Source organism: Aulonocara sp. 'chitande type north' Nkhata Bay, linkage group LG6 (assembly GCF_057382095.1).
Source record: "Aulonocara sp. 'chitande type north' Nkhata Bay isolate Kocher_YH1m ecotype deep benthic linkage group LG6, A_spYH_male_GT1.1, whole genome shotgun sequence".
Classification (NCBI taxonomy): Eukaryota; Metazoa; Chordata; class Actinopteri; order Cichliformes; family Cichlidae; genus Aulonocara; species Aulonocara sp. 'chitande type north' Nkhata Bay.
In genome coordinates this window covers 10,349,472-10,374,228 of record NC_141349.1, presented here as the reverse complement: position 1 = coordinate 10,374,228, position 24,757 = coordinate 10,349,472, and the positions used below count along the sequence as shown (strand labels likewise).

The following is a 24,757-nucleotide window of genomic DNA, read 5'->3' as shown; positions in this document are numbered from 1 at the left end:
TATAAGACATAAAAACAAGTCAAAGATATTTGCAATAAACAGACCTCAGTGCAAGAAAGTTATTTACCAGCAATACAAGACAAAAATACACATTTAACAGCAATACAAGACATAAATACATTATAAGACATAAAAATAAGTCAAAGATATTTGCAATAAACAGACCTCAGTGCAAGAAAGTTACTTACCAGCAATACAAGACATAAATACACACATAAACATTACAAGACATAAAAACAAGTCAAAGATATTTGCAATAAACAGACCTCAGTGCAAGAAAGTTGCTTACCAGCAATTGAAGACATACATACACATTCAACAGCAATACAAGACATAAATACATTATAAGACATAAAAATAAGTCAAAGATATTTGCAACAAACAGACCTCAGTGCAAGAAAGTTACTTACCAGCAATACAAGACAAAAATACACATTTAACAGCAATACAAGACAAAAATACACATTTAACAGCAATACAAGACAAAAATACACAGTTAACAGCAATACAAGACATAAATACATTATAAGACATAAAAATAAGTCAAAAATATTTGCAATAAACAGACCTCAGTGCAAGAAAGTTACTTACCAGCAATACAAGACAAAAATACACATTTAACAGCAATACAAGACATAAATACACACATAAACATTATAAGACATAAAAACAAGTCAAAGATATTTGCGACAAACAGACCTCAGTGCAAGAAAGTTACTTACCAGCAATACAAGACATAAATACACATTTAACAGCAATGCAAGACATAAATACACAGTTAACAGCAATACAAGACATAAATACATTATAAGACATAAAAATAAGTCAAAAATATTTGCAATAAACAGACCTCAGTGCAAGAAAGTTATTTACCAGCAATTGAAGACAAAAATACACATTTAACAGCAATACAAGACATAAATACATTATAAGACATAAAAATAAGTCAAAAATATTTGCAATAAACAGACCTCAGTGCAAGAAAGTTACTTACCAGCAATACAAGACATAAATACACACATAAACATTACAAGACATAAAAACAAGTCAAAGATATTTGCAATAAACAGACCTCAGTGCAAGAAAGTTACTTACCAGCAATACAAGACATAAATACACACATAAACATTATAAGACATAAAAACAAGTCAAAGATATTTGCAACAAACAGACCTCAGTGCAAAAAAGTTAATTACCAGTAATACAAGACATAAATACACACATAAACATTATAAGACATAAAAACAAGTCAAAGATATTTGCAACAAACAGACCTCAGTGCAAGAAAGTTACTTACCAGCAATACAAGACATAAATACACATTTAACAGCAATACAAGACATAAATACACACATAAACATTATAAGACATAAAAACAAGTCAAAGATATTTGCAATAAACAGACCTCAGTGCAAGAAAGTTACTTACCAGCAATTGAAGACATACATACACATTTAACAGCAATACAAGACATAAATACACACATAAACATTACAAGACATAAAAACAAGTCAAAGATATTTGGAATAAACAGACCTCAGTGCAAAAAAAGTTACTTACCAGCAATACAAGACATAAATACACATTTAACAGCAATACAAGATATAAATACACACATAAACATTACAAGACATAAAAACAGGTCAAAGATACTTGCAATAAACAGACCTCAGTGCAAGAAAGTTACTTACCAGCAATACAAGACATAAATACACATATAAACATTATAAGACATAAATACACACATAAACATTACAAGACATAAAAACAAGTCAAAGATATTTGCAATAAACAGACCTCAAAGCAATAAAATGACTTTCCAGCATTGATTCCTCATTTTCAGGGAGGGTTTTTTCATCTTGCACTTCGCTGACACGCATCAGCATCCAGTTCTTTATGAGAAAAGGGGAAGACTGAGGGAGGGATATACTCACCGTCACCGACACGCTGGGCATCAGTGTCCTGTGCTTCATCAGAAGAGATGGCGTTCAGGAGACTGTCATCCAGGATCCTGATGACTTGAGGAAGGCCTTCTTCTGCAGGACGCTCAACCACATAGTCAAGACAGTCTGTAAGGAAACAAGTTTAAAATAACATTAGGAATGTAATAAACAGCCAGTGCTAAAGCAACAGACCTACATCTATTAGTTTGAGCAGATGATGACAGAAGAGCATTTTAGGCTACATTTATGTCAGACTGAGTGACACTTCGACTTTTTCATGTGAGATCAAAAGATGTCAACTAAGTTCACATCATTAAGTGAAGCATCCATTTTTAATAGAAGAGCACCAAACCCCCACCAAGGCAGCTCACTCTGTGCACACTACACTTTTATGGTAACACTATTTTATTTTGTATACATTCATTTCTTTTTATTTGTCCTTTTTAAACCTTTATGCAAACACTACGTTGGAGTCGGTAATGGATAATAGGTACTCATTTTTAAATAACTGGACATAAATAGCTTGTTACATAAATATACTACAGGAAATGTATAACTAACTAGGTAGCTCATTCTCTTATTTATTTATTTATTTATTACAATTCTTTCATTAACAATGTAACACATTTTGAAACAGCATCAGAGGTTTAATGTACCAATTTCATGTCCTAAATGTTCCCAATACAAACAAAGGCAGTGGAACTCCAAGCACATATTTTTTAAAATAAAACACAAAATAAAACACACACATAAAGGTTTGACTTCATGATTATTTTGACTATGCTTAATGTTTTCAATATTATTTTTATATTATTTTGTTTTGATTATTTTTTTTATCACTGCGTTATGTAGCTGGGAAAAAACGTTATAGTTTACCTAATGAAGCTTTTGATCCAGAGAAGAAAATGATGTTAGGAGCTACAGGGGATCTGGTGTGTTCACCTGCATGTTCTATCATTGTGACGAAATGCTGTTACCATAGAAACTGATTTTATTTTTATTCTTTTTTTGGGGAGTATTTTACGAATCTTTGTCCGTTAAGCTAGTTTAACCATTTTATTGGGGGGCAGTGTCAAATTTGAAGCCTTCAATCAAAGTAACACCTTTTTTCACATTCATAGGCCAGTCGGTAATAAATTCTACAGCTGTCCCGCAAAATTTAAAGCATACAAACTATTTACCGGGAAAAATCTTGGAATACACATATTTTGATCACATTAAAAATTTGATATTCACACTGGAACTTGTTAAATTATTATAGTTGTCTAGTGACTCTTAAAATAATTGAAGAATCTTTGAAACGTACCAGCCAGGTGACTTTCAATGAGTCCGGATCCATGATGAGCCAGCCAGCTTTGCTGTTATGACGAAACACAAGTACAAACGATTCAGAAGTCGTTTGTACTGTCGCTTTCTAGTAAATTCCGCTTTCTGTAGAAATATTCTCCAAAAGTTATCTTTCCACAAGCTGAGTTTGGAGCAGGTCAAGACAAGTTCACGAGCCAGCACAAAAGAACGAATGGAACGTTGTGGAAGTGCATTTAAACACTCGCCTTGGTTACGGTTGCCAACTGCGTGTGCACGTAATAAAACTATAAGAATGGAGCTCACTGCAATGTAATTTACAGTTAATTTATGGTCATTTATAGTTACTGCCTTTTCACCCTTTATGTGGGATGTAATATAAGCACGTAGGTATAGGTATATCCAGAAATAAACATAGATATTAGAAAGCAGCAAATCAGTAACTGAGATGTTTGCTTGAGTGAATAACATTAGCATATAGCTCATGGTAATATTACATCTTCACATTTTTCTTATCGAAGCTAACAATAACTTAGCGTTCTCGCTACTCACCATGCTGTAAAACAGGTATATGTTAGCAATGACAACATTTAACAGATATTAAAATGCTAGCCGCGCTAATTAGCCTTAGGATTGCTTGAGGTCTTGTTTTCAGCTCTAGTGGTCATAAGCGAACTTAGGCCTGTGCCAACCTTGAGCACGAACATCAATCTTGTAAAGCTCACTATTAAACTGACAAAAAGCCTTAGAGCCTAGAAACTATGATACTTACAACTCTGCTATGTTTGTGTCATAGCATATAGCAAGACCCCATAACGATAACTGACCTTTGACCTCTTCTCAAGATTAATCTTCAGGTCAAAGAGATAATGCTATATACAGCTATTTTAACACTATGTTTCTTACTGCCATTGTCTGACATAATATCCTTGAATCTTTTTCTAATTCAACACTTAATATAAACACTGCATGTTTATTTAAAAATTAAGAATTAAAAACGCTCCTTGTAATGCCAACTTTTGTTTTCAAATGTAAATAAAGTATATCAACTAACATACTGGACACTGTTCTGCTGAACAACACACATATTACGAATATTGTAGCTGGTGTTTTTTAGTAATTTATTATTTTATTTGTCATACAATTTAAAACTTTAATAACCTTTTCAATAAAACAAAGTATCAGATGTAATTATTCTGAAACTAAGTCTAAGCTTCCCATAACTTTTTATTGCAAGTTACATTACTGACATAATAAACATAAAATGTTTGTATTGTTCATCCACAAGTGCAGTCTCTGGCTCAAACAACACAGAAGCTTGGTGTGTTTGTTTCTCAGTCCAGGCATTACTGCTTTAATGCCTGTCATGAATTTAGGTAATTCAAATGCAATTGCCTAAAGAAAGTCTTTTACATTGTCCCAACTTCCCTTAAGCTGTACTGGGCTGGAGATGCAATGAAAGTAAAGAAGAGAAAACAATGTACAACGAGGGAAAAAAATAACCAACTATATACATGGTGTATGCGTAAGAAACATTGAAACAGAAACATTGTGGGTGTATACAAGGGCAGTTATATAATAAAATAAATAGGGGTGAAATGGTAAATGGTCTGTATTTGTATAGCGCTTTTCTAGTCCCTAAGGACCCCAAAACACTATACATCCAGTCATCCACACACTGGTGATGGCAAGCTACATTGTAGCCACAGCCACCCTGGGACGCACTGACAGAGGCGAGGCTGCCGGACACTGGCGCCACCGGGCCTTCTGACCACCACCAGTAGGCAACAGGTGAAGTGTCTTGCCCAAGGACACGACGACCGAGCCTGTCTAAGCCAGGTCTCGAACCGGCAACCTTCCGATTACAAGGCGACCTCCCAACTCTTGAGCCACGATCGCTGGCTGGATGGAGGGGCTATGGTCGTTTAGGGTGGTAATACCACTGAGATACCACTGAGACCAAAATATTGCACAGGACCATAAATATTGCACACACTAGAGATATGGCACATGAGCCTAAAATATTGCACAAAACATGGAAAGACTGAGATATTGCACATAGCTAATCAATAGCAGCATCACAGTGGATGAACTGGGGAAGTCAGTTCATACTTTTAGTTTGCATTAAGAGTTCTGACAGCACATGGGAAGAAGCTGTTCTTATTTTCTTCAATCAGTAATGAATAGTAAGATGTTCTAGCTTTATGGAGGGCTTTTTTAATAAAGCAGGCTAAATGATGATCTACTACATTTTTGCACACCATTTCATCTCCAGCTTACGAGTTATCTGTTAAATGTTCCGTTTCTATGTCGTATGTTAAAACAAGATCTAGAGTGTGATTAAAGTGGTGGTGGTGGTGGTGGGGGGGGGGGGGGGGGGGGGGGCGGGTATTTTACTTTTTGAGAGAAGCCAGTTGAGTCTGATAACAGATTACACGCTGTCATTTTGAGCAATACAAATAATAAAACATTTTAACTGTCAGATAATTTCAAATGCAACAAACATCAGTATCATTATTTCATATTCTGTATAGTTTTTCATATTTATATCCTGTTCATAGCTTGTACTCACTACAGCCTGTACATACTTATAGTTATAGAATATTCACAACATACTTCATACCGTGTACATTATAACATACCATAATAGACCCATTTCTGTAATATACTTACATATCTATCCATCCATCCATCCATTCGCTTATTCTTTTCAGGGTCGCGGGAGGCGCTGGAGCCTATCCCAGCTGTCATAGGGCGAAAGGCGGGGTACAACCTGGACAGGTCGCCAGTCTGTCGCAGGGCCAACACACAGGGACAGACAACCATTCACACCTAGTGGCAATTTGAATTATCCAATTAACCTATCCCCACAAGCTGCATGTCTTTGGACAGTGGGAGGAAGCCGGAGTACCCGGAGAGAACCCACGCAAACACGGGGAGAACATGCAAACTCCACACAGAAAGACCCCAGCCTGATGTTGGAATTGAACTCAGGACCTTCTTGCTGTGCGGCAACAGTGCTAACCACCGTGCCACCGTGCTGCCTCTTTTTTTTTTTTACCCATTCACACACACATTCACACACTGGTGATGGCAAGCTACATTGTAGCCACATATCTATATTATTGCTATTATATATTGTAATATATCTATATCACTAAAGCACTTCTGGATGGATGCAAACTGCATTTCGTTGCCCTGTACCTGTGCATGTGCAATGACAATAAAGTTGAATTCTAATTCTAATTCTAAACACGAGCCCCACCCCCCACCCCCATCCCTATGTGATTGTGGAATATATATGCAGATGATGTTGTTTTGGTCCTGTCAAATCCTGAGCGATCTGTTCCTGTACTATTAGATCTGGTGAGGTTGTTTGTTATACAATTAACTGGTAGAAGATTGAGTTTGTGGCTTTAACTGCAAACCTGGATGTTGATTTCTTGAAAACTTTGCTTTTTAAAATTACAGACAATAATAATTAAATGCACTTAAGAACAGGACGCAGCAACACTACATATGAGCGGGTGGAGGGAGGTTTGGGGTCTTCACTCACCCCCGTTCTGTTAACCGTCTGGGCAGGGGGACTGGGAGGAGGTGCTGGCCGTCAGATTGGGGTCTGGGATGCGGGGCCTCCCTGCTGCTGCAGATAAGGAGGCGGTTTGCTTTCCTCCACCCCAGAGAGAAGGGTTACATCTCCTGGGTCCGGGTCCGGTTTGCCCCTCTGAGGGCGGGGGTACCTGGACCTGAGATATAGAGTTAGACTCTTTGTGTCTGTCTCCACGTCGGGTGAGTTTGTGTATATGGGGGTGGGAATGCACCGTCTGTGTTTATATGTCAGCTTGGGTCTTAGACTCCACCTCTCTGGGAACATCTCAGGCTCTCCGAGGTTTGGAGGCCTATCTCCCCTCACTGCACTCCCTGCCAGTGGCTGATGCCCTCAGACGTTGGTGTGTTGGTGGTTCTTGGTGTCTGGGGCTGAGCGCTCATGTATGTGCCGACTCACTCCTGGTGGCCAACTGGCAGGGCCTGGCGCCCGTGGCCCGGCTGGGCCCCTTCCGGGAGGTGGGGTGCACTCAGGCCTCTAGCCTCTGGGCCTGAGGCCCAATTCTCTCTGGCACAGCTGGCTGCCGGCAGATCCCGCGGGCACGCCACTGCAACTCCCTCTGGCCTCTGCTCTGTGGCTGCTGGGTGACCTCTCGTTTAGGGCTCTCCTCAGCTCTTCCCAGGAGGGTGGCACGGTTGCACCCCTGGTGGTCCTCCTTGGGTCCTCGTATTCTGGGGCCTCTGAATGTCTGGGGGCTCCCCACACTCCCTAGCAGATCGTTACATGGAGAAACCTTTTGAATACAAGCATGCTGATCCACACAGGTGTGCACACAGGTGTGCACACAGGCGGACACACGGGTTTTCACAGACACAAACTACACCTTTCTTGGCTGCTACCTCAAAGCACATTGTGCGCTGTCGATCTTGCGTACCTTTCTCACCATCTCTTCTCCCCTCTATTTTTCTTTCTCCCCCTCTCTTTCTTTCATTCTTTCTCCCTGTCTTATCCCCCAGTCATGTCTGTCCCGTCTGTAACAACCGAAAATCAAATCAAATAAATACATATTTATAATTTAAAAAGAAAGAAAGAAAGAAAATATTTTTGGCAGACGATCACTTTTTGGAGTGAATATTTGTCGACATTATGACTCTTCCGACAGAGCAGTACAGCTGTATTCATAGAGTGTGTGTCTGTGTGCAGTCATGTCATGCCACCAAGCCGGGCATGTTGAATGTCCACCTGGTCCCGCACACACATGATGACGTTGGCTGGCTCAATACTGTGGACCAGTACTTCTATGGAGGTCAGTGTGACACATACAGAACACTGTGAAGCTATTAGCCAACCTCCTGCTCTGTGTTTACTCTGTCAAATGTTTGCATATGTTTCTATTTACTCTAGTAGTTCTGCTGATGCAAGTTAATCTGCTCTATTGACTGGTACTAAATATCTTCCTGATTGCTGCTACAAGTGATTGTGGGTCTTGTGACCAGCAGCGTTATCCTCCTGCTTTAAAGCCCTATGATGTGTTTTAATGGTGGTTCATGGACATGATCTCTGGATTTGATTTGAATGTGAACTGGAGTGACAGCCATCACTCATGTTCGAACTACTCTCTGTTGTTGGGGCTGTGCGAAATGTGGAAATGTATCTTTTTTTTTTTCTTTTTTTTTGTGTCCTGTCTGGCACTGTAGCAATCAGAATTATTGTCTGAAGGCCAAGAAAAATGCCCAACAGATTTACTTTCCCAAGTGGGCCTTTTGCTATACTGGCCCACTTGATTGTCATAGTTTATTTGATCTTTATTAGTTATTTTTATTCTAAGATATTGTAATCAGACCAGACTGGACTCGGGGATGGGAAAGAAAAACAAGAAGAAAAGTTCAGAAGAAAGTTAACAGAAGGAGAGGGAAAGAAAAAGGAGAAAAGAGATAGAGAGAAAAGACAATGAAAATCTGCTGCATCACCTTTTTTTTCTCTTTTTCTTTTCCTGGATCACCTGTTGAGAAAGAAAAAAGAAAACAAGCAGAAGAAGACTAGAGCAATACAATAAACAACATCACGATGATCTATGGGAATATAACAGTAAATACTGAATGTTAAACAATTTTTGTGCAGCACGTAAGATCGACAGCACACAGTGTGCTTTAAGGTAGGAGCCAAAAAGGGTGTAGTTTGTGTGTGTGAGCACTCGTGTGTACACCTGTGAGCATGAGCGCGCTTGTTTTTAAAAGGTTCCTTCATGTAATGATCTGCTAGAGGGTGTGGGGAACCACAGCCCCGTCCTCCAGGGCATGAAGCAGGTATGGAGGAGATCAAGACTCCAGACATCCAGAGGCCCTCAGAGCACAAGAGACCAAGGAAGACCAACAGAGGGGCAGCTGTGCCACTATCCCAGAAAGAGCTGAGGAGAGTCCCAGATGAGGGGTCACTCAGCAGCTGTGGAGCAGAAGCCAGGGGGGTTTGCAGTGACCTGCCCGTGAGCTCCGCCGGCAGCCAGCTGCGCCAGAGTGACCGAGCCCCAGGCCGAAAGGCCGAGGGCACCCCACCCCCGAAGTGGCCCGAGCCACTGTCGAAATGTATCAGAAGACGATATTAAAACACCTTGGTTTCATTTTATACTCTGTCGTGTATTTCACGCTGCCTCATAATGTACTGTTTACTGCAACAGTTTACTTCTTCATTGCTTTAGAGTTTTATGCTTTTAGTGCAATTGATTGTCGAGCTTGCATATTTTAATGTCACATGTTGTTTATAGTAAGTTGTAAGGCCAGGTGTTGTGCAGGTGACCATCATCTGATATTGATTTCCAGTCTGGGTTAATATGTAAGCAGAACTCATCTGCAATGAGGGTGGTTTGTTTGGGCATATGCATGAATGCAGATGAGCACATATACTTTCTTGCTGTTAAGATACGTTAGTGTAAATAAATATTTTTCAAACTGTGACACACAGCAACTAAATTCTGACCACTTCTTGAAGCATTGACAAAATAACGTCTCTTTTGTCCTAAATCTGTGCACATTTGTGCGCGTAGATCGTAATGACATCCAGCACGCTGGTGTTCAGTACATCCTGGACTCAGTTGTGGATCAGTTGTGGAAGAATCCAGATAGGAGGTTCATCTATGTGGAGACGGCCTTTTTCTACCGCTGGTGGAAGAGTCAGAGCTCCAGCATGCAGCAGACAGTCAAACAGCTGGTTAATGAAGGTAAATACCCATTCAGTACTATACAGCTGCGTTAAGTGTTTCAGTGCATCCTTACCAAAAGCTGCTCCTCCCGCAGGCCGTCTGGAATTTGTGAATGGTGGTTGGTGTATGAGCGACGAGGCTGCCACACACTACAGTGCCGTCATTGACCAGATGACGATTGGTCTGAGGTTCCTTAATGAGACTTTTGGAGCCTGTGGCCGTCCCCGCGTTGCCTGGCACATCGACCCCTTTGGCCACGCCCGGGAACACGCCTCCATGTTTGCACAGGTAGCATAGCTCTTTATGTTTATTCTTCGAGTTTTGCATGAGTCACACTTCAGAATTGCTCAGCTCATTCACTGTCACACTTTCAAACGTTGGCCATGTTTAATATCAGCAGTATAGGGCAGAATAGAAGGATGAGCATAACTGGTCACCTTAAGGAAGGCCTGATTTCTAGTGAGACTTAAAATGGGAGAATTTATCAGTTAAAGATGAGAGTTGAGGCTAATTAGAGTTAGAAGGTAGCACTCACGTCGAGAAAGACTCTCCGTTTTCTCATTACAAATTTTTGGCTGTATCGTCATTATCAGATTTGCTGCTCTGCAATGAATCGAATGGGCTTATTTCCAGAATGCTGCATTATTACATGAAGGCACACTTTAGTTCACTGGCTTTCCATTTGACTTTCCTTTAACCATTAACTGTCTGTCTTTTGCTGCAGATGGGATTCGATGGCTTCTTCTTTGGTCGTCTAGACTATCAAGACCGGGCTCGCAGGATGAGGAATAAGGAGCAGGAGCTTCTATGGAGAGCCTCCGACAGCCTTACTCCTCCAATGGCTGACCTCTTTACTGGTATGCAAAGTTTCTTTCTTCATCCCTTTATGTTAATGACTTCTGGACTCAGCAACAGGACGGTGTCACATTATTTTTTAACCGCTTGCCCCCGTTAACCAACAGGGATCCTTCCTAATGGCTACAACCCTCCTGAGGGCTTCTGCTGGGACCAGCTCTGCAGTGACCCACCTATCAGAGACGATCCTGATCTTGAAGACTATAATGTTGATGATGTGGTGGGACGCTTCCTCGTCATCGCCAACAGTCAGGTTGGACACAACTCCACACTGGCGCACAGAGACACTGATTTATCAGTCACGTGGTGTTCTTAACACCGCATGTTTAACTAACACTACGAAAAAAATGCTCATGTTAAATCAAAAGACATCAAACAACGCTTTCTGATTTAGAAAAAGAGGAAGCAGAAGGGATGCTGTGCTTTTTATCCCAGCCCATATACAGCTGTGACTAGCTAACATGACATGTACAATTTCAGTAGGAACCTCTTGTTTCAAGTAATGTCAGCATATCTTCATGCAGGTCCCCATAATTTTTTTCTCAACCTGTCTGGTTTTATTTTATGAACCTGTCATGATCACAATAATAAAGACATCTACAAATAGTGTAATGCAATGTCCTCCTTTAATAATCCACATTCACCACTTTAGCCATCATATAAATGTGCTTTGAATAGTGTGAGGTGACGGAGCCGGTTGGGAGTTCGGTTTCAGGTTCGGTGGAGTTGCTGGAGGAATGGGATCGGGCGTCCAGCGCGGCCAGCGACTGCAGCATGCTCAGCAGGCTGTTGGAGGAGGGCAGCTGCAGGTATTTCTCCGGGACGTAGCCCACCTGTCCGCTACGGTTTCTGGCCTGGAAACACAGACAATGCACACAGACGATGACAACAGCCAAAAATGTTTCAACAGGAAAACTCCTAATGAGAAAAAATAAAGTCAGATGTAAAGAGTAGGGCTGTAACAATATCACTGCATCGTCGCCAGAATTTAATAACAGCCACAAAGAGAATAATAGGAGAGCTTTTGTTCTCTCTTCCTGAATTAACGAGAAATCTAAAATCCTAAACAAGCCTCTGCTGAATTCATGAAGCTTGATTTCATGAACACCGGTGGCCTCCCCTGCCGCTGCTTACTTATTTTCATTCAGATTGAAAACACTCAGAGGTATTGGGATCTCTGTTGGGGCATGCTGTGGGGAATCACAGCACTAAAACAGATCTATATAAATGATATTGCTCACATTTTTATGTATGATTATATTCATTAAAATAAATACCCCATTAAAACACTATATCTGTATATGAAAAGATAATCACCTAAGTAAATATACATAAAATATTGGCTCAACACGTGGAGATGGTCTGTGCCTCCTGAGCCACTGCTCATAAAGGCTAACAGGGACAAAAACAAATACAGTAGCAGTGTTAAGTTCAAGCATTGAGTGCAAATGTACGGTTTTCTGTGTTTTTGTTTTGTTTTTTTTCATAGAAATGTTTTGTTTTGTTTTTGTTTGTTTTTTTGTTGTCCGGTTTGGATCTTTAGCAATCAGAATTGTTGTCTGAAGGCCAAGAAAGATGCCAAGTGGATTTACTTTACCAAGTGGATCATCATGGCCTTGCCATATTGGTCCATTTGATTGACCTTTATTATAATTATGTATTTATTTTATTTTTGTTTTTTAAAGACGGGACAGACATGACTGGGGGATAGGACAGGGAGAAAGAATGACACAATAAATAAACAATAAACAATAAACTAGCTAACAATAGATACTTTTTTAATTTCACCTGCTGAGAATGAAAAAAGAAAACAAGCAGAAGAAAACGAGAGCAATAGAATAAACAACATCACAATGATATATGGGAATATAACTGTAAATACTAAATATTAAACATTACTGTGCAGCACGTAAGATCGACAGCGCACAGTGTGCTTTGAGGTAGGAGCCAAAAAGGGTGTAAAACACCAGTCAGTGTCACGCCGCCGGGTATATCAACTTCTCTTTTAAGCTGTGCTTTCTGCTTCATGCTCCGTGCCCACACATGTAACAAGGGCTGCTACAAAGCCCTTTAAAACAGGAAGTAGCATGTGCTGCAGTGAGCTTGAATGGTGTCCCAATGCGCTGAGCAAGCACAGTGCAAGCATGCTAGCCAGGTGTGGTGCGTGATGATAAAGTGGTGACTAAAACTCTATAAAGGACATAACTAATATAACAGCAGGTCAGGGTTACTCTTACAATTTTCTCTGGTAAGAAGTCAAAATCCTTCATATAGAACTCTGAAGTTACCTGGAGAGATGAGATCCTGCTTCATAGTACAGGCCTCAGGGCAACATTTCAAAGTTAACGTGCAAAACAATCAATATATGTATTTGTATGTAACTGACAAAAAAAGGAGAGAAAAGTGTCCAAACACTTCTTGTGTCATTCCAGAGTTGAGGTCGCAGGTTATGGTGCCACCACTGGACTAGCTAATGAGAAAAGAAGTAAGATGATTTTTAACAAATTTGTTGTATTAAGAAAAAAGAAAACAAACCATCCAAACTGTTACTTTATTAGTAAAGAGATGTTGCAGATATTTGTACTGAAATTGTATTTTGCTTCATTTCTAATGTGTTCAAAGTAAAAACAAGCTTTTCCTGTGAGCTCAGACCATTTTATTTCTTTCTGCTGCATTTCTGCATAAAATACAAATCTGCATCATTTTTTAAAAAAGTGCTTTAAGCTGAACTAATTGTCCCTTTTTTCTAGAACCTGGTGAATCACCCTCTCTTCACTGTGCAGAGACTGAGGTTGTCAGCTGTACAGAGCTCAATGATATTTTACTGAAAAAATTCCCCGAGGTCCACCGAGTCAAGAGCTATCAGCACTGGTTCTGTGGACAAAGTCCTGGGAAAGATATATGTCGAGTGAGTTTGCATGATCCCTCAGCTCACAGCTGCATTTATTAAACATTCAAAATACAGAAAGATTTTATAAACCTGGGAAACTGTATTTCTGTCTTGCAGGGAGACTCTGGTGGAGGAGTGGTTCATAATGGCAGGATTTATGGGGTCTCTTCTTTTGTGGGAGATCCGGACTTTGTATGCAGAGCACCGGCTGCCTTCATGGACCTCTGTGATCCTGAGTATGCAGATTGGATCAGGAAAACTATCAACCCATAAAAAGCTGTGAGGTGTGGATAACTGTAAACAAGCTGAAATAAATAATCTTTTAGAGTTTAGCTTTGGTTTCTTTTATTCTGTTTGATATAAGCAGTAGAGGATTTCAGAATTTCTGTGTTATTTGCCAAAAGACGTTTTTTCAGCTGCACCCACACACAGTTTCTTTAGATAACTTCAACTGCAGAAAGTAAAAACTCCGCATTAAGTTTCAAATGCAGTTTTAAAGATAATAATATGGAGTCCCTGAAGAAAACACCCGTCAATAGAAAAAGCTGCAAAATCCTGCAAAATGTAACAGAAGTTGAATAAAACACAACGGAAATAGAAAAAAATGCAACAAGGCTGAAAAACTGAACAAACAAACAAAAAACAAACACAAATTACAACAGAAATAATAACAACGATATAAAAAAAATAGAAGTAGAAAAAAAACATTCTCATCCTAAAACTTGGTGACAAAGTGGAATATGGTAAGGAAACACTCACTTAAGTGCTGTCATTACTCAAAGGTTCCTGATAATCATGCATGAAGTGATTTCTGGAGGGGAATGAAACTTAACTGAACTGCTCCCTGTGACATTTTGACCTGTCAAACGCAGGCGTAACTCCTGTTATTCATCGTTGTATTGCAGGTCTGCTGTGCACGACGTCTGTGAATCTGAGTAATTTGGTACAGATGAAGGAATAAGACTGCTCAGATGCTTTGGGTGTCACGTAATGATCCCTCAGGTTTGGGTGTCTTTGGTGCCCTTTGATTTCAATCTACCTGCACATTGAACAGAAATCCTGCCATGACAGAACACACTAATGCCTTTTCAAGGGAGAACCGATCCGAATCGGAGCTGTCAGCCCCAAGTTCTCTGCAGTCATCAAATCAAGCATAATCTGGTTTGAACAGGCTCCCTGCCTCACTGCAAAAGCCTTTTTACCAGCTGCTGTTTGACAAATTGCAAAGCCTCTGAAGAGACTTTAGAAAGGGGGAAAAAGGATACGAAGAAAAAGCTGAACAAAAAGCTATCCATGCACTGTTTAACATTTCACTTGGAGTTTATTGACTGTATTCTATCTGTGGATTGCATTATAGCTTCTCTGAGAGCTTTGCTCCCTGAAGATTTTATGATCTGTGAACACTGAGTCTCTCTTGTGGCTGTAAACCAGTCTGCTCAGCATGGCACTGCATGGCAGAGTTTCTCTCCATTTTTTTGAATCACCTTTGCTCAGTTATGCTCCTAACTGATCTCCTGAGTTTGGCTGTATTCCTGGACTTTGCCCTTTAGTTACTCTTCAGTCTCTTTGACACACAGGCTGCCAAATTTGAAATAACATTTTTAGTTTTGGAAAAAGAAGAGCGTGTCTAGCAAATTCTTGCACATCCTTGTTCTTAAATAGCACTTTTCTACTTAAGCACTCAAAGTACTTTATACACCTCATTCACCCATTCATACAAGCACTTTTCTGTACCTAAGTTCTTTCTATCTAACATTCATACTCTGATGGACACGTGAAAGAGCAGTTTGGGGTTCAGTATCGTGTCCAAGGATACTTTGAGATACAGATCAGATCAGGCTGCGATCGAACCTCCAACCTTCTGATCGGTACTAATTGGACGTTTGCTGCTGCACATGTAGCATCACAGCTTAGAAGATGGTGGTGTGGAAATGTGTTTCCCATTAACAATTGACTAAGAAACTCTTAGTCAAGGGTTAACGTCACTAATGTCAGTATTTTCACTGATCTTCATTAGATTAGATAAACATTGTGCCGTAAACCTGAGCTGTACAGGAAAATAGATTTCTGATACACATGTACATAAACAAATAAAGAGAGATGTTTCCCACCTGCTGAGAAGACAACAAATGCATAACCTGATTACCACCATTAATCTCACATCCTCTGATTTCTGGCACCTATAAGTGAGATTGAGTTCACTGTCCTGCTGTCTTGGCCTTTAGGAGAACACAGTGAGACAGATGAAGCTTGCACCAGATGGTGGGAACACAATGATCGTGGTCTTAGACACAGCATCCACACTCTGTACATGATAGTGTGTGTGTGGTGCTGTTTGCAGGAACTTGATGAGGCTTTGCTTAAGTGGAAATCCACTGATGTTCAAGCCCCAGGGAAGTGGGCGGGGGGGATAGGACCTCTGGGGCCCTCTTCCTGATGGAGCCCTACCTGACTCCTTTCACTGCTAAAGCAAGAATGGTGCCACAGCTCATTGAAACAATACTTCATTTCATCAGAATCATCAAATGATTCTGTTAAAAACAACCGCCCAGTGTACTTGCATGGCAAACATCGTGATTAGATATTCAAGAAGAGCCTCTTAAAGATGAAGGTCTGTGTCTCTTGACCTAAACACATAATCCAGTTAAATCTGATTTATGTTCATTAATGCCCCTCACACTGTAACTTAAAGTAATAAATCGGTCACTGATTAATTACAGAAGTACGTCTGTGAGCATAAAGATTTAAGCCTTGGACCATCAGGATAAAATGTGGTTGGGAAACTTAACAAGCTTTGATAAAACTTCATCAGTAGCTCAAGCAAGACCTCAAAACCTTCGATCACCACGGGTGGTTAGCAGACTGTGGTTGTACCATGCAGCCTAACAACATGCAGTAAATTGCAGGTTAAAGCAGTCTGCTTACACATTGTTAAACGAGGGAAGGGAACTAATGTGGCTGTCACATTACCCTTTTGTCCCATTTCATCCCAGGACTTGATTCAATTGCTGCTCACTTTCTACAATACTTAAAACTGATCAGTAGGACCTGAAACTGCAAACATTCAAACATTCAGGCCAACAATCAGTTGGTGAACATATTAATCTACTACAATTAGCAAAAATGAATAAATAAACAGAAGAAAGTTGGAGTGATATCAGAGTCATGCAAGTTTTTGACCAGGAGGTTAAACTCATGCAAATTAGCTTCATCCAGGCTCATGAAAACACTGTCCTGCTTATAAACAGCAGATCATTTGTGTCAGTGTGTCAGGATGGTTTATATTTGAGCTTTTAGTTCACACAGAACAATTTTTATTAATTGTTTTTAGCGATTACGAAAGTCTGTGAATCCCCAAATTGTTCAGTTGTTCTCTTTGCTCCCCATGAGGTCACTTTCACCATGTGACAAAAACAACACCCCACTCTACACACTCGGGCCACCAGCAACTTTCTAAATCCTCAATAAAAAGCTGACAGGTTGCAATGATGTTCCAAATAACCTATTAAGAAAACCACTAAATACACAGAAAATTTTATGAAAATTGGTTTATTTTATATCTCATAGTTTTAAATGATGCAATAAAAATATGTACAAAACATCACAAACTGTAATATTTTACAAATGCTTACGTCCTGCTGATGCAATGGAGACATCTTCCAGTGACAGTCTTCATCAGTGTGAGTGTGAGGTGGATCCTAAACCCACCGACACAGAAGTGCATGTTCACAACTCCCTCTGTGCAGGCGGGGTCAGGACCCTCCTCACCCAGGGTGAGGAGGGTTGGTGCTGTGGCCAGTCAGGTATGAAGTGCTGAGAGTGGATCTTTGGTCCTCTGTGCAGCTCTGTCCACTCTCAGCTGCCCTGCAAAGTAATAACACAAGAAAGATGTCATTTTAACACAAAACAGCATTTTCATTGTTGGTAGCTGCAGTATGTTGTTAAAAAGCAATTTTAAACCTGTTACAGGAAAAATGATTCTATGTTTCTTTACCTTCTTTTAAATGTACAAAGATGCCTTTTGTCTGCCCTCTGCCTATGGTTAGATTAGTTTAGAATTATCTTTTTAGACTTTCCCAGCAAACACATCTTGTTTCTGGGACATATTGTTTTAGATTGTTTTATCTTCCCTAGCTCTCTGCTGACGAGACTAGCACCATATATGGAGTTGTTTTATTTTATCTGTTTATTATTTGTTATCCTGTTCTCACTGTCTCTGTGCTCTGTGCCTATAAAAATTACCAAGCCACTGTGCATGGTGTGAGTTGTTCTTAGCAGCTCACCCGTGTACACGTTTGATAAAGAAAGTAACTTTGTCTCATTGTGTCTTTATTTCTCCTGGGTTTTTTACAGAGTTTTCCCCCGACATTTCTTGGTCCTTCGACAGCCGGATCACCTCCATCGTGTCCCATCTCCGTGACCAGTCCACGTTGTCCGTCTGTCGACAGCCCACACACTAGGTGTGTGGCCAAAGACCAAGGGCGTTAAATTCGAGTCTTGGCCAACGTTCTAGAAAGCGACCCACGGTGGTGGGGCCCGATCGAGGTGGACCAGACCCGGCGACACCGACCAGGTAGATACAGACACACTGACACAATCTTGCGTAAAAGCGTATTTTAAATTCAGGGAATTTAAAATAGCGAAAGTAGCTCGTCGCGACTGGAAGCTCCCCACCTCTGTGGGTTTAAAGTAGCTCGTCGGCTGGTAGCTTGGAGCTCGTCGACTGGAAGCTCCCCACTTCTGTGGGTTAGGTTTGGAGCTCTGGGTAGCTCCCCCAGCTGGGTCAAGGGAATAAGTAGCTCGTCTACAGAAAGACTGGCAGCTCCCCTTATGATCGCGCGAATAAGTGTGAATGTGAATGTGTGTGTGTGTGTATTGTTTTAATTAACGGAGCAAGCTGAATTTTCACGGTCCAATAAGAGACTGAGCTGCTCCTACTGTGTTTTTCTTTTACTGCTATTCACTGACGTGCTGGTGAGTTGAGAGAACGGTCGAGTTCCGTCTCGTAAAGTTCACACCGCTTTTGGAAATAGTCCGAAAGTAGAAGGGCGTGTGAGCAACCACTCTCGTCTCTAATACCAGCGAAGGTGATAGCAGCTGTATCGTGTATATATTACTTAAACAAAAATAAGTAAATACATAAATAAGATGGGTAATCAAGCAAGTGAAATTAAAACTCACTCCTGCTGACGAGCAGTGGTGAGAAAAGAAAAGTCCAGACGCCGGACAAAAACAGTGTCTGTAAACTGAGAGATTTAAGAAAACAAAATATAAACAGTCAGAAGAATAGAACTCAACTGCCAGTTTAGTAAAACCAAAAGACGAGACACTGTGCGGTTCCCACAATCCTTTTAGTAAACCATCACTCACTCCTGCAGCCGCATCTGCAGCAACACCCATATCAGGAAGAACATAATAATCCCTTATTAAGTGAAAACTAGAGATCACAGTAGTTTTGTAGTAGTTTAAAAGGGTTGAAAACAGACCCCACTGAGTAGATAGAAATATAAAAAGTACGAAATAAAGATGAAGGGAAAATTACAGTAGAAATTATCTTTAGAGTATTTGAAATTAATAATAGCAAGGATAACAACCTGTAAAGTGATATTAACAATGAAACACAGTTGGCATGATGACCATGCCCACAATGTATAAAATGAATATAAAGCAAATACTTCACACGAAAATATTTTAATAACATAAATAAAGTATATTAAGGCTGTGTCATTGTTCAGCCAAGGACAGTGTGTGAAAAGGTAACTGTCTCCACCTTGGGAAAAGGATGATTCTGCAGGTCATCTGAAGCCCTTGATGGATACAAAATAAAATATAAATAATATATTATAATAGAACTGCCTGGTCCGCCATGCAACAGAGAGAACAAATGTGACCGCAGATTGGATGAATTCTAAATTATCTGTTTGCTGAATAAGATGATCCTAACTAACAAATTGGCTCAGTAGTAGTATAATGGTACACACTAATAAAATATTATAATATGCTATTGCTGTCATATAAGACAAAGAGGATAATATTAACAATGACATAATATTAATATGAAGAGGCACCTTAATCGGTTATGATGTGAGGTGGATAATTGTTAAGCAGTAGTCTGCATCAAGCTTAAGGTTTGCTGAAACTCAGTGTAATGACATGTGAGATGAAGACAATACAGAGAATAACTAAACTAATGAAGTGCATAGAGGCACTTGACCAGCTTGAAACCTATCATCCTAGAATGACACATTGCTGAGATAGAGCACACCTATAATAACAACCAATAAGCAAAACCCTGTAGACAACAGCTACAACTACAGGATTGAGAAGCTGAATTAAATATGTAGACACTGCTAAGCTGATGAGCATGTTACACATTTTCTTTTCTTTTTATTTATTTGTTTCTTTTAGAGCAGAAGCTGCTGTAACGCACCCAAAGAAAGACTCTAGGTCTGACCAACCGTCTCAGTCGTGGGCAAAAAGATGTCAGTCAATAAAATTCTAAAAGATAATTTATTGACAAAAAATATATCAAGAGATAAAAGATAAAACAGTCCAGTGTCCCACTTATGAATTGTATAAAAACACACAGTCCCAAGGCCAGAGCCAGCTATGCCACACGGCCAAGTTGCACCCCACATGTTGCCTTTAACAGGGTTAGAAGTTGTCCTTGGAGACCCACCACCCTGCAAGCATATAGTCAGTGGTCACTCAAGCCTCTGGAACTCTGCTGCCTTTAGGCTGTGGCATATAATAGGCCCTGGACTGCACAGAGAGACAAAACAACACAGCAGTGTTTGTAGTGTGGGCTATATGTAGACCAGTGTATCAGTGCAATCAAGTACACCTGCCTCTAATTAGTCCAACCCCATTCCAGCCATTGGCTCACCAAAAATGTGACAACCACAAAACCACTCCCAACCCAGTGCAACTTCACACAATAATATGGAGCTGAATTAACACAGGCACATTAGTCTACCATGTTACAAGCTGCATGCTATTAAAAGCCAACATATGCAGACTTCTGCCTTGTTCGGGTGGCAGCATTTTTCTTTTTCTTTTGTGTCCTGACACGTTTATGTTTTTTGTTTTTGTTTGATTATTTTGTTGGTTTTGGAAACGAATTTAAACGAACTTGTGACAATACTTGAGAATCACAGTGACACATAGTGATTAGGCATATGATTGAAAAATGCCTAGGTTTAGAGCTGTGAGCTATGAGCTGTGAGCAATGCAAAGTTAAATATATATATATATATATATATATATATATATATATATATATATGTGTGTATAAATGGGAAACAACCCTAACTTGAAAGTTTGAAATGTGTGAGATCCATGAATTGTTTGAAAAACTAGAAATTATTCAAAACTGCCTTAAGTGAAAATGTAGTGTTGCATCTATTCTCCCAAACCAAGACAAACAAAAAAGAAGAAGCTTTCTGTAACTTCAAAATAAGGCTGACTGTTGACAATAGACTAAAACACTAATCCGCAGGTGGCTATCAGGAACAGAGAGGAGAGCAAAGTCACAAACACCAAGGCTGCAGACAGCCATGCAGAAACAGCAGATAACATAGAGACAACGCCTGCTAGTACCGTGGAGAGGAAGGTCACTTCCCACGAGACTGTAGGAGTAGAGGACAAATTAGTTGTAAAGTCAGCTTCAGGCCACACAACTGTACAACAATTAACTGCCCTTTTAGAACTAGTACACACAGCAAGTGGCCGCAGGTGCTTTATTAAATGCATATATGACCCGTCGTGTCCAGTAAATTTGCTAGGTAGAGACGCTCTGACAAAACTTAAGATAGCAGTCATGCCATTCTTTTCTGGTATTACACCTGAGTGCCAGAAACCGACCGAGTATCACAACATTCTGAGATTTAAACAAACTCCAGGCCCAGATCCACCTTATGATCAGCAAGTGTGGAAGCTAGGAGAACAGCATTTGACCTTACAGCACAGGCCGAAACTGTGTAGGTTACGCAGTAACCACAGATAGTAAAATAATAGAAGCAAAACCCCTTTCTTCTTCATGTCCTGCACAGAGCGCTGAGCTGATAGCTGTGATACGCGAAAGCTAAATACACAAAGACAAACTAATAAACATACATACAGACAGCCAGCATGTTTTCTCTGCTGTGCATCATTTTGCAAAAAATTTGGCATAACAGAGGAATGATTACACCAACTGGCAAACCAGCATGCCAACCTCTTACAACGCCTACTGACTCTTTCATTACTACAGGCAACAATTTTGCTGACAGAGCAGCAAAATAGGCGGCACAAAAGACAAACATCACATTGATGGCAGTAAACACACATCAGATTCCACTGGATGTGTTGAAAAATGAACAAAAGCAGCAAGCACAGCAGAGCAGGCAAAATGGCTAAAACACGGTGCAGTTCTGACAAACGACTTAATGATGTGTTATGGCAAGCCAGTGTTGCCAAATTTCCTCCACAAAATGGCGGCATTAGTGACTCATGGCTGTACGCATTTGTCAACGGGGGGACTGACCAGTATTGTCAACTCTCATTTCTACACTGTAAATTCTACACTGTAAATTTTGAAACCTCAGCAAAACAATTTGTCAGAACGTGCATGACGTGTCAAAAATATAATGCTCAGGGAAACCTGAGACCACACAATCCATATGGACTTTATTGAGCTAAATGAATGCCAAGGGTAAAAATACACCCTAGTGGTTATAGATGTATTCTCAAAGTGGCCAGAAATCTACCCAGTGAAAAAGGCAGATATAATTTCAGTAGCAAAATGTATGTCTAAGTTGTAGGAAAATAAAGAGATGATTGTAAATGACGAAGAATGTAATGATGTCTATCAAGTGTCTTGCAGATCACAGCCCGGTGACTGGGTTCTGATCAAGGTGCTCCAAAGGAAAAACTGGAGCACACCCAGGTGGGAGGGGCCATACCAAGTCCTCCTCACTACACCGACCGCTTGCAAAATTGCGGAACGACCATCCTGGATCCATCAGAGTCACTGCAGGCGAGTCAGTGAAGCCATCTAAACACAGCTGACGGCAGGCTTGCCCACTTGTTGTGATCTCGCCCGGTGGAGGGGTCAGCTTTCCTGGCCGGGGGGTCTACTCGCGACAGGAGGGTGTGTCCCGTCGTCATGAGGTGGTGGCTCTTAACAACTGCAGCGGCCCTGACCATGGCCGGGCTCCTCACCTTTGCTTCCGTGAGGGACAATAAGTCACGCTATATGAAGAAAAGGCAGACACTGTATGACAAAGGAAAGTACACCAAGTTTCCCCATGGCTATGCCACTAATTTCTGGTGGCAGTTTATGAACACTACAGCTTACTTGAATAATAAAACTGACTGCTATGCAAATACATATACACTTTCTGCCCACCGAGGAACGAGAGGAAGTGTATGGACTGTTCACTCAACGAAACCTGTGCCAGTAACGCGACACTGATGAGCCTCAACTGTCGCTCCAACTACAGCTACCGAATGATACTACAAACAAAGACTCATTACCAGACAGGATGTGCACGGACGGCACCAAGCAGTAAAGGAACCAGAGTTTCGCATCTGAGGAGGAGTGAAATTCTTACAGAGCTTGATCCCCGGCATTGGAGTTGCCGAGGTGCGGGATCACGTGGAAATCAACCGATATGCTCTGCTACGACACATCAACTTGACTAGGACCCTGGGAACCGCCTTAGCAGGAGAACAGCAGGCCATCAGAACGATGGTGCTGCAGAACAGACTGACACTAGACCTGCTAACCGCATCACAAGGAGGAGTTTGCAAGCTGATCGGGGAAACATGTTGCACTTTTATCCCTGATGGATACGAAACTGGAGGGGACATTTATGAAGCTTTGCAGAATTTGACCGCTCTGCAAAAATATGTCACTGACCACACACCTGGAGCAGCTACAGCACAAGGCTGGCTGGACTGGCTGTTCAGTGGTTCATGGCTGGCTGCTGTAGCAAAGCCATTTTTCCTTCTAGGTCTCATCATGATAGCACTGCTCATATTAGTGTTGTGTGTGTTGCCATGCCTAAGAGTAATGATTTCAAAGATGATAACAACTACAATGACTGCTTATGTTGCCGTGCCTGAAGAAGACCAGCATCCCGTTGCAATTCTGTTAGAGGAGAACTTGTAATAACTGCTAATGAATGACGTGGTGATTAAAAATGACTTGTCAAGTGATCACGCACTGATTAAAACATTAGTAGGTTATGCAGGTTTTCATCCTTTTATTTTTTGAAGTTTTCAGTTTTAAACATAAAGTTTTTCATTTTAAATATAAAGTTTTCATCCTTTTATTTTTTGAAGTTCTCATCCTTGTATTTTTTGAAGTTTTCATTTTACATATTAGGTTTTCATCATTTTTAAATACAAAGTTTTCATTTTAGTTTTTATCCTTTATTTTTTGTAGTTTTAGTTTTATTATTTTTTCTTGTTTATTCCACTTGTTATTTCATTTACTATGATTTTCATTTACTATGTTTTTCTTTTTATTATTTTCTTTTGTTTTATTCTTTAGACCAAATGACTTCCATTTCTGCTATGCTGACATTTTGAAAATTAAAAAATTGCTTAAGATACTTAATAAATAACCTTCACAGACAATTGTTGTATACATTTAAAATAAGTTAAAACAGGAGGGAATGTTACAGGAAAAATGATTCTATGTTTCTTTACCTTCTTTTAAATGTACAAAGATGCCTTTTGTCTGCCCTCTGCCTATGGTTAGATTAGTTTAGAATTATCTTTTTAGACTTTCCCAGCAAACACATCTTGTTTCTGGGACATATTGTTTTAGATTGTTTTATCTTCCCTAGCTCTCTGCTGACGAGACTAGCACCATATATGGAGTTGTTTTATTTTATCTGTTTATTATTTGTTATCCTGTTCTCACTGTCTCTGTGCTCTGTGCCTATAAAAATTACCAAGCCACTGTGCATGGTGTGAGTTGTTCTTAGCAGCTCACCCGTGTACACGTTTGATAAAGAAAGTAACTTTGTCTC

At 40.3% G+C, this 24,757-nt stretch overlaps 1 protein-coding gene across 1 annotated transcript; it reads left to right on the top strand.

Moving 5' to 3' along the window:
* The first annotated feature begins 10,162 nt into the window (after positions 1-10,162).
* LOC147327262 (lysosomal alpha-mannosidase-like) lies at positions 10,163-11,162 on the top strand. The gene is made up of 3 exons (XM_086297378.1): positions 10,163-10,279; positions 10,716-10,848; positions 10,954-11,162. The coding sequence occupies exons 1-3, from the start codon at positions 10,163-10,165 to the stop codon at positions 11,160-11,162; spliced, it is 459 nt and encodes a 152-aa protein (XP_086153504.1).
* The last annotated feature ends 13,595 nt before the right edge of the window (positions 11,163-24,757 follow it).

Bases quoted from the DNA above. Each gene is read 5' to 3' on its own strand.
- LOC147327262 (XM_086297378.1), top strand. From the start codon at position 10,163: ATGACGATTGGTCTGAGGTTCCTTAATGAGACTTTTGGAGCCTGTGGC. The intron at 10,280-10,715 runs GTAGCATAGCTC...CTTTTGCTGCAG, and splicing joins ACGCCTCCATGTTTGCACAG to ATGGGATTCGATGGCTTCTT. The intron at 10,849-10,953 runs GTATGCAAAGTT...GTTAACCAACAG, and splicing joins AATGGCTGACCTCTTTACTG to GGATCCTTCCTAATGGCTAC.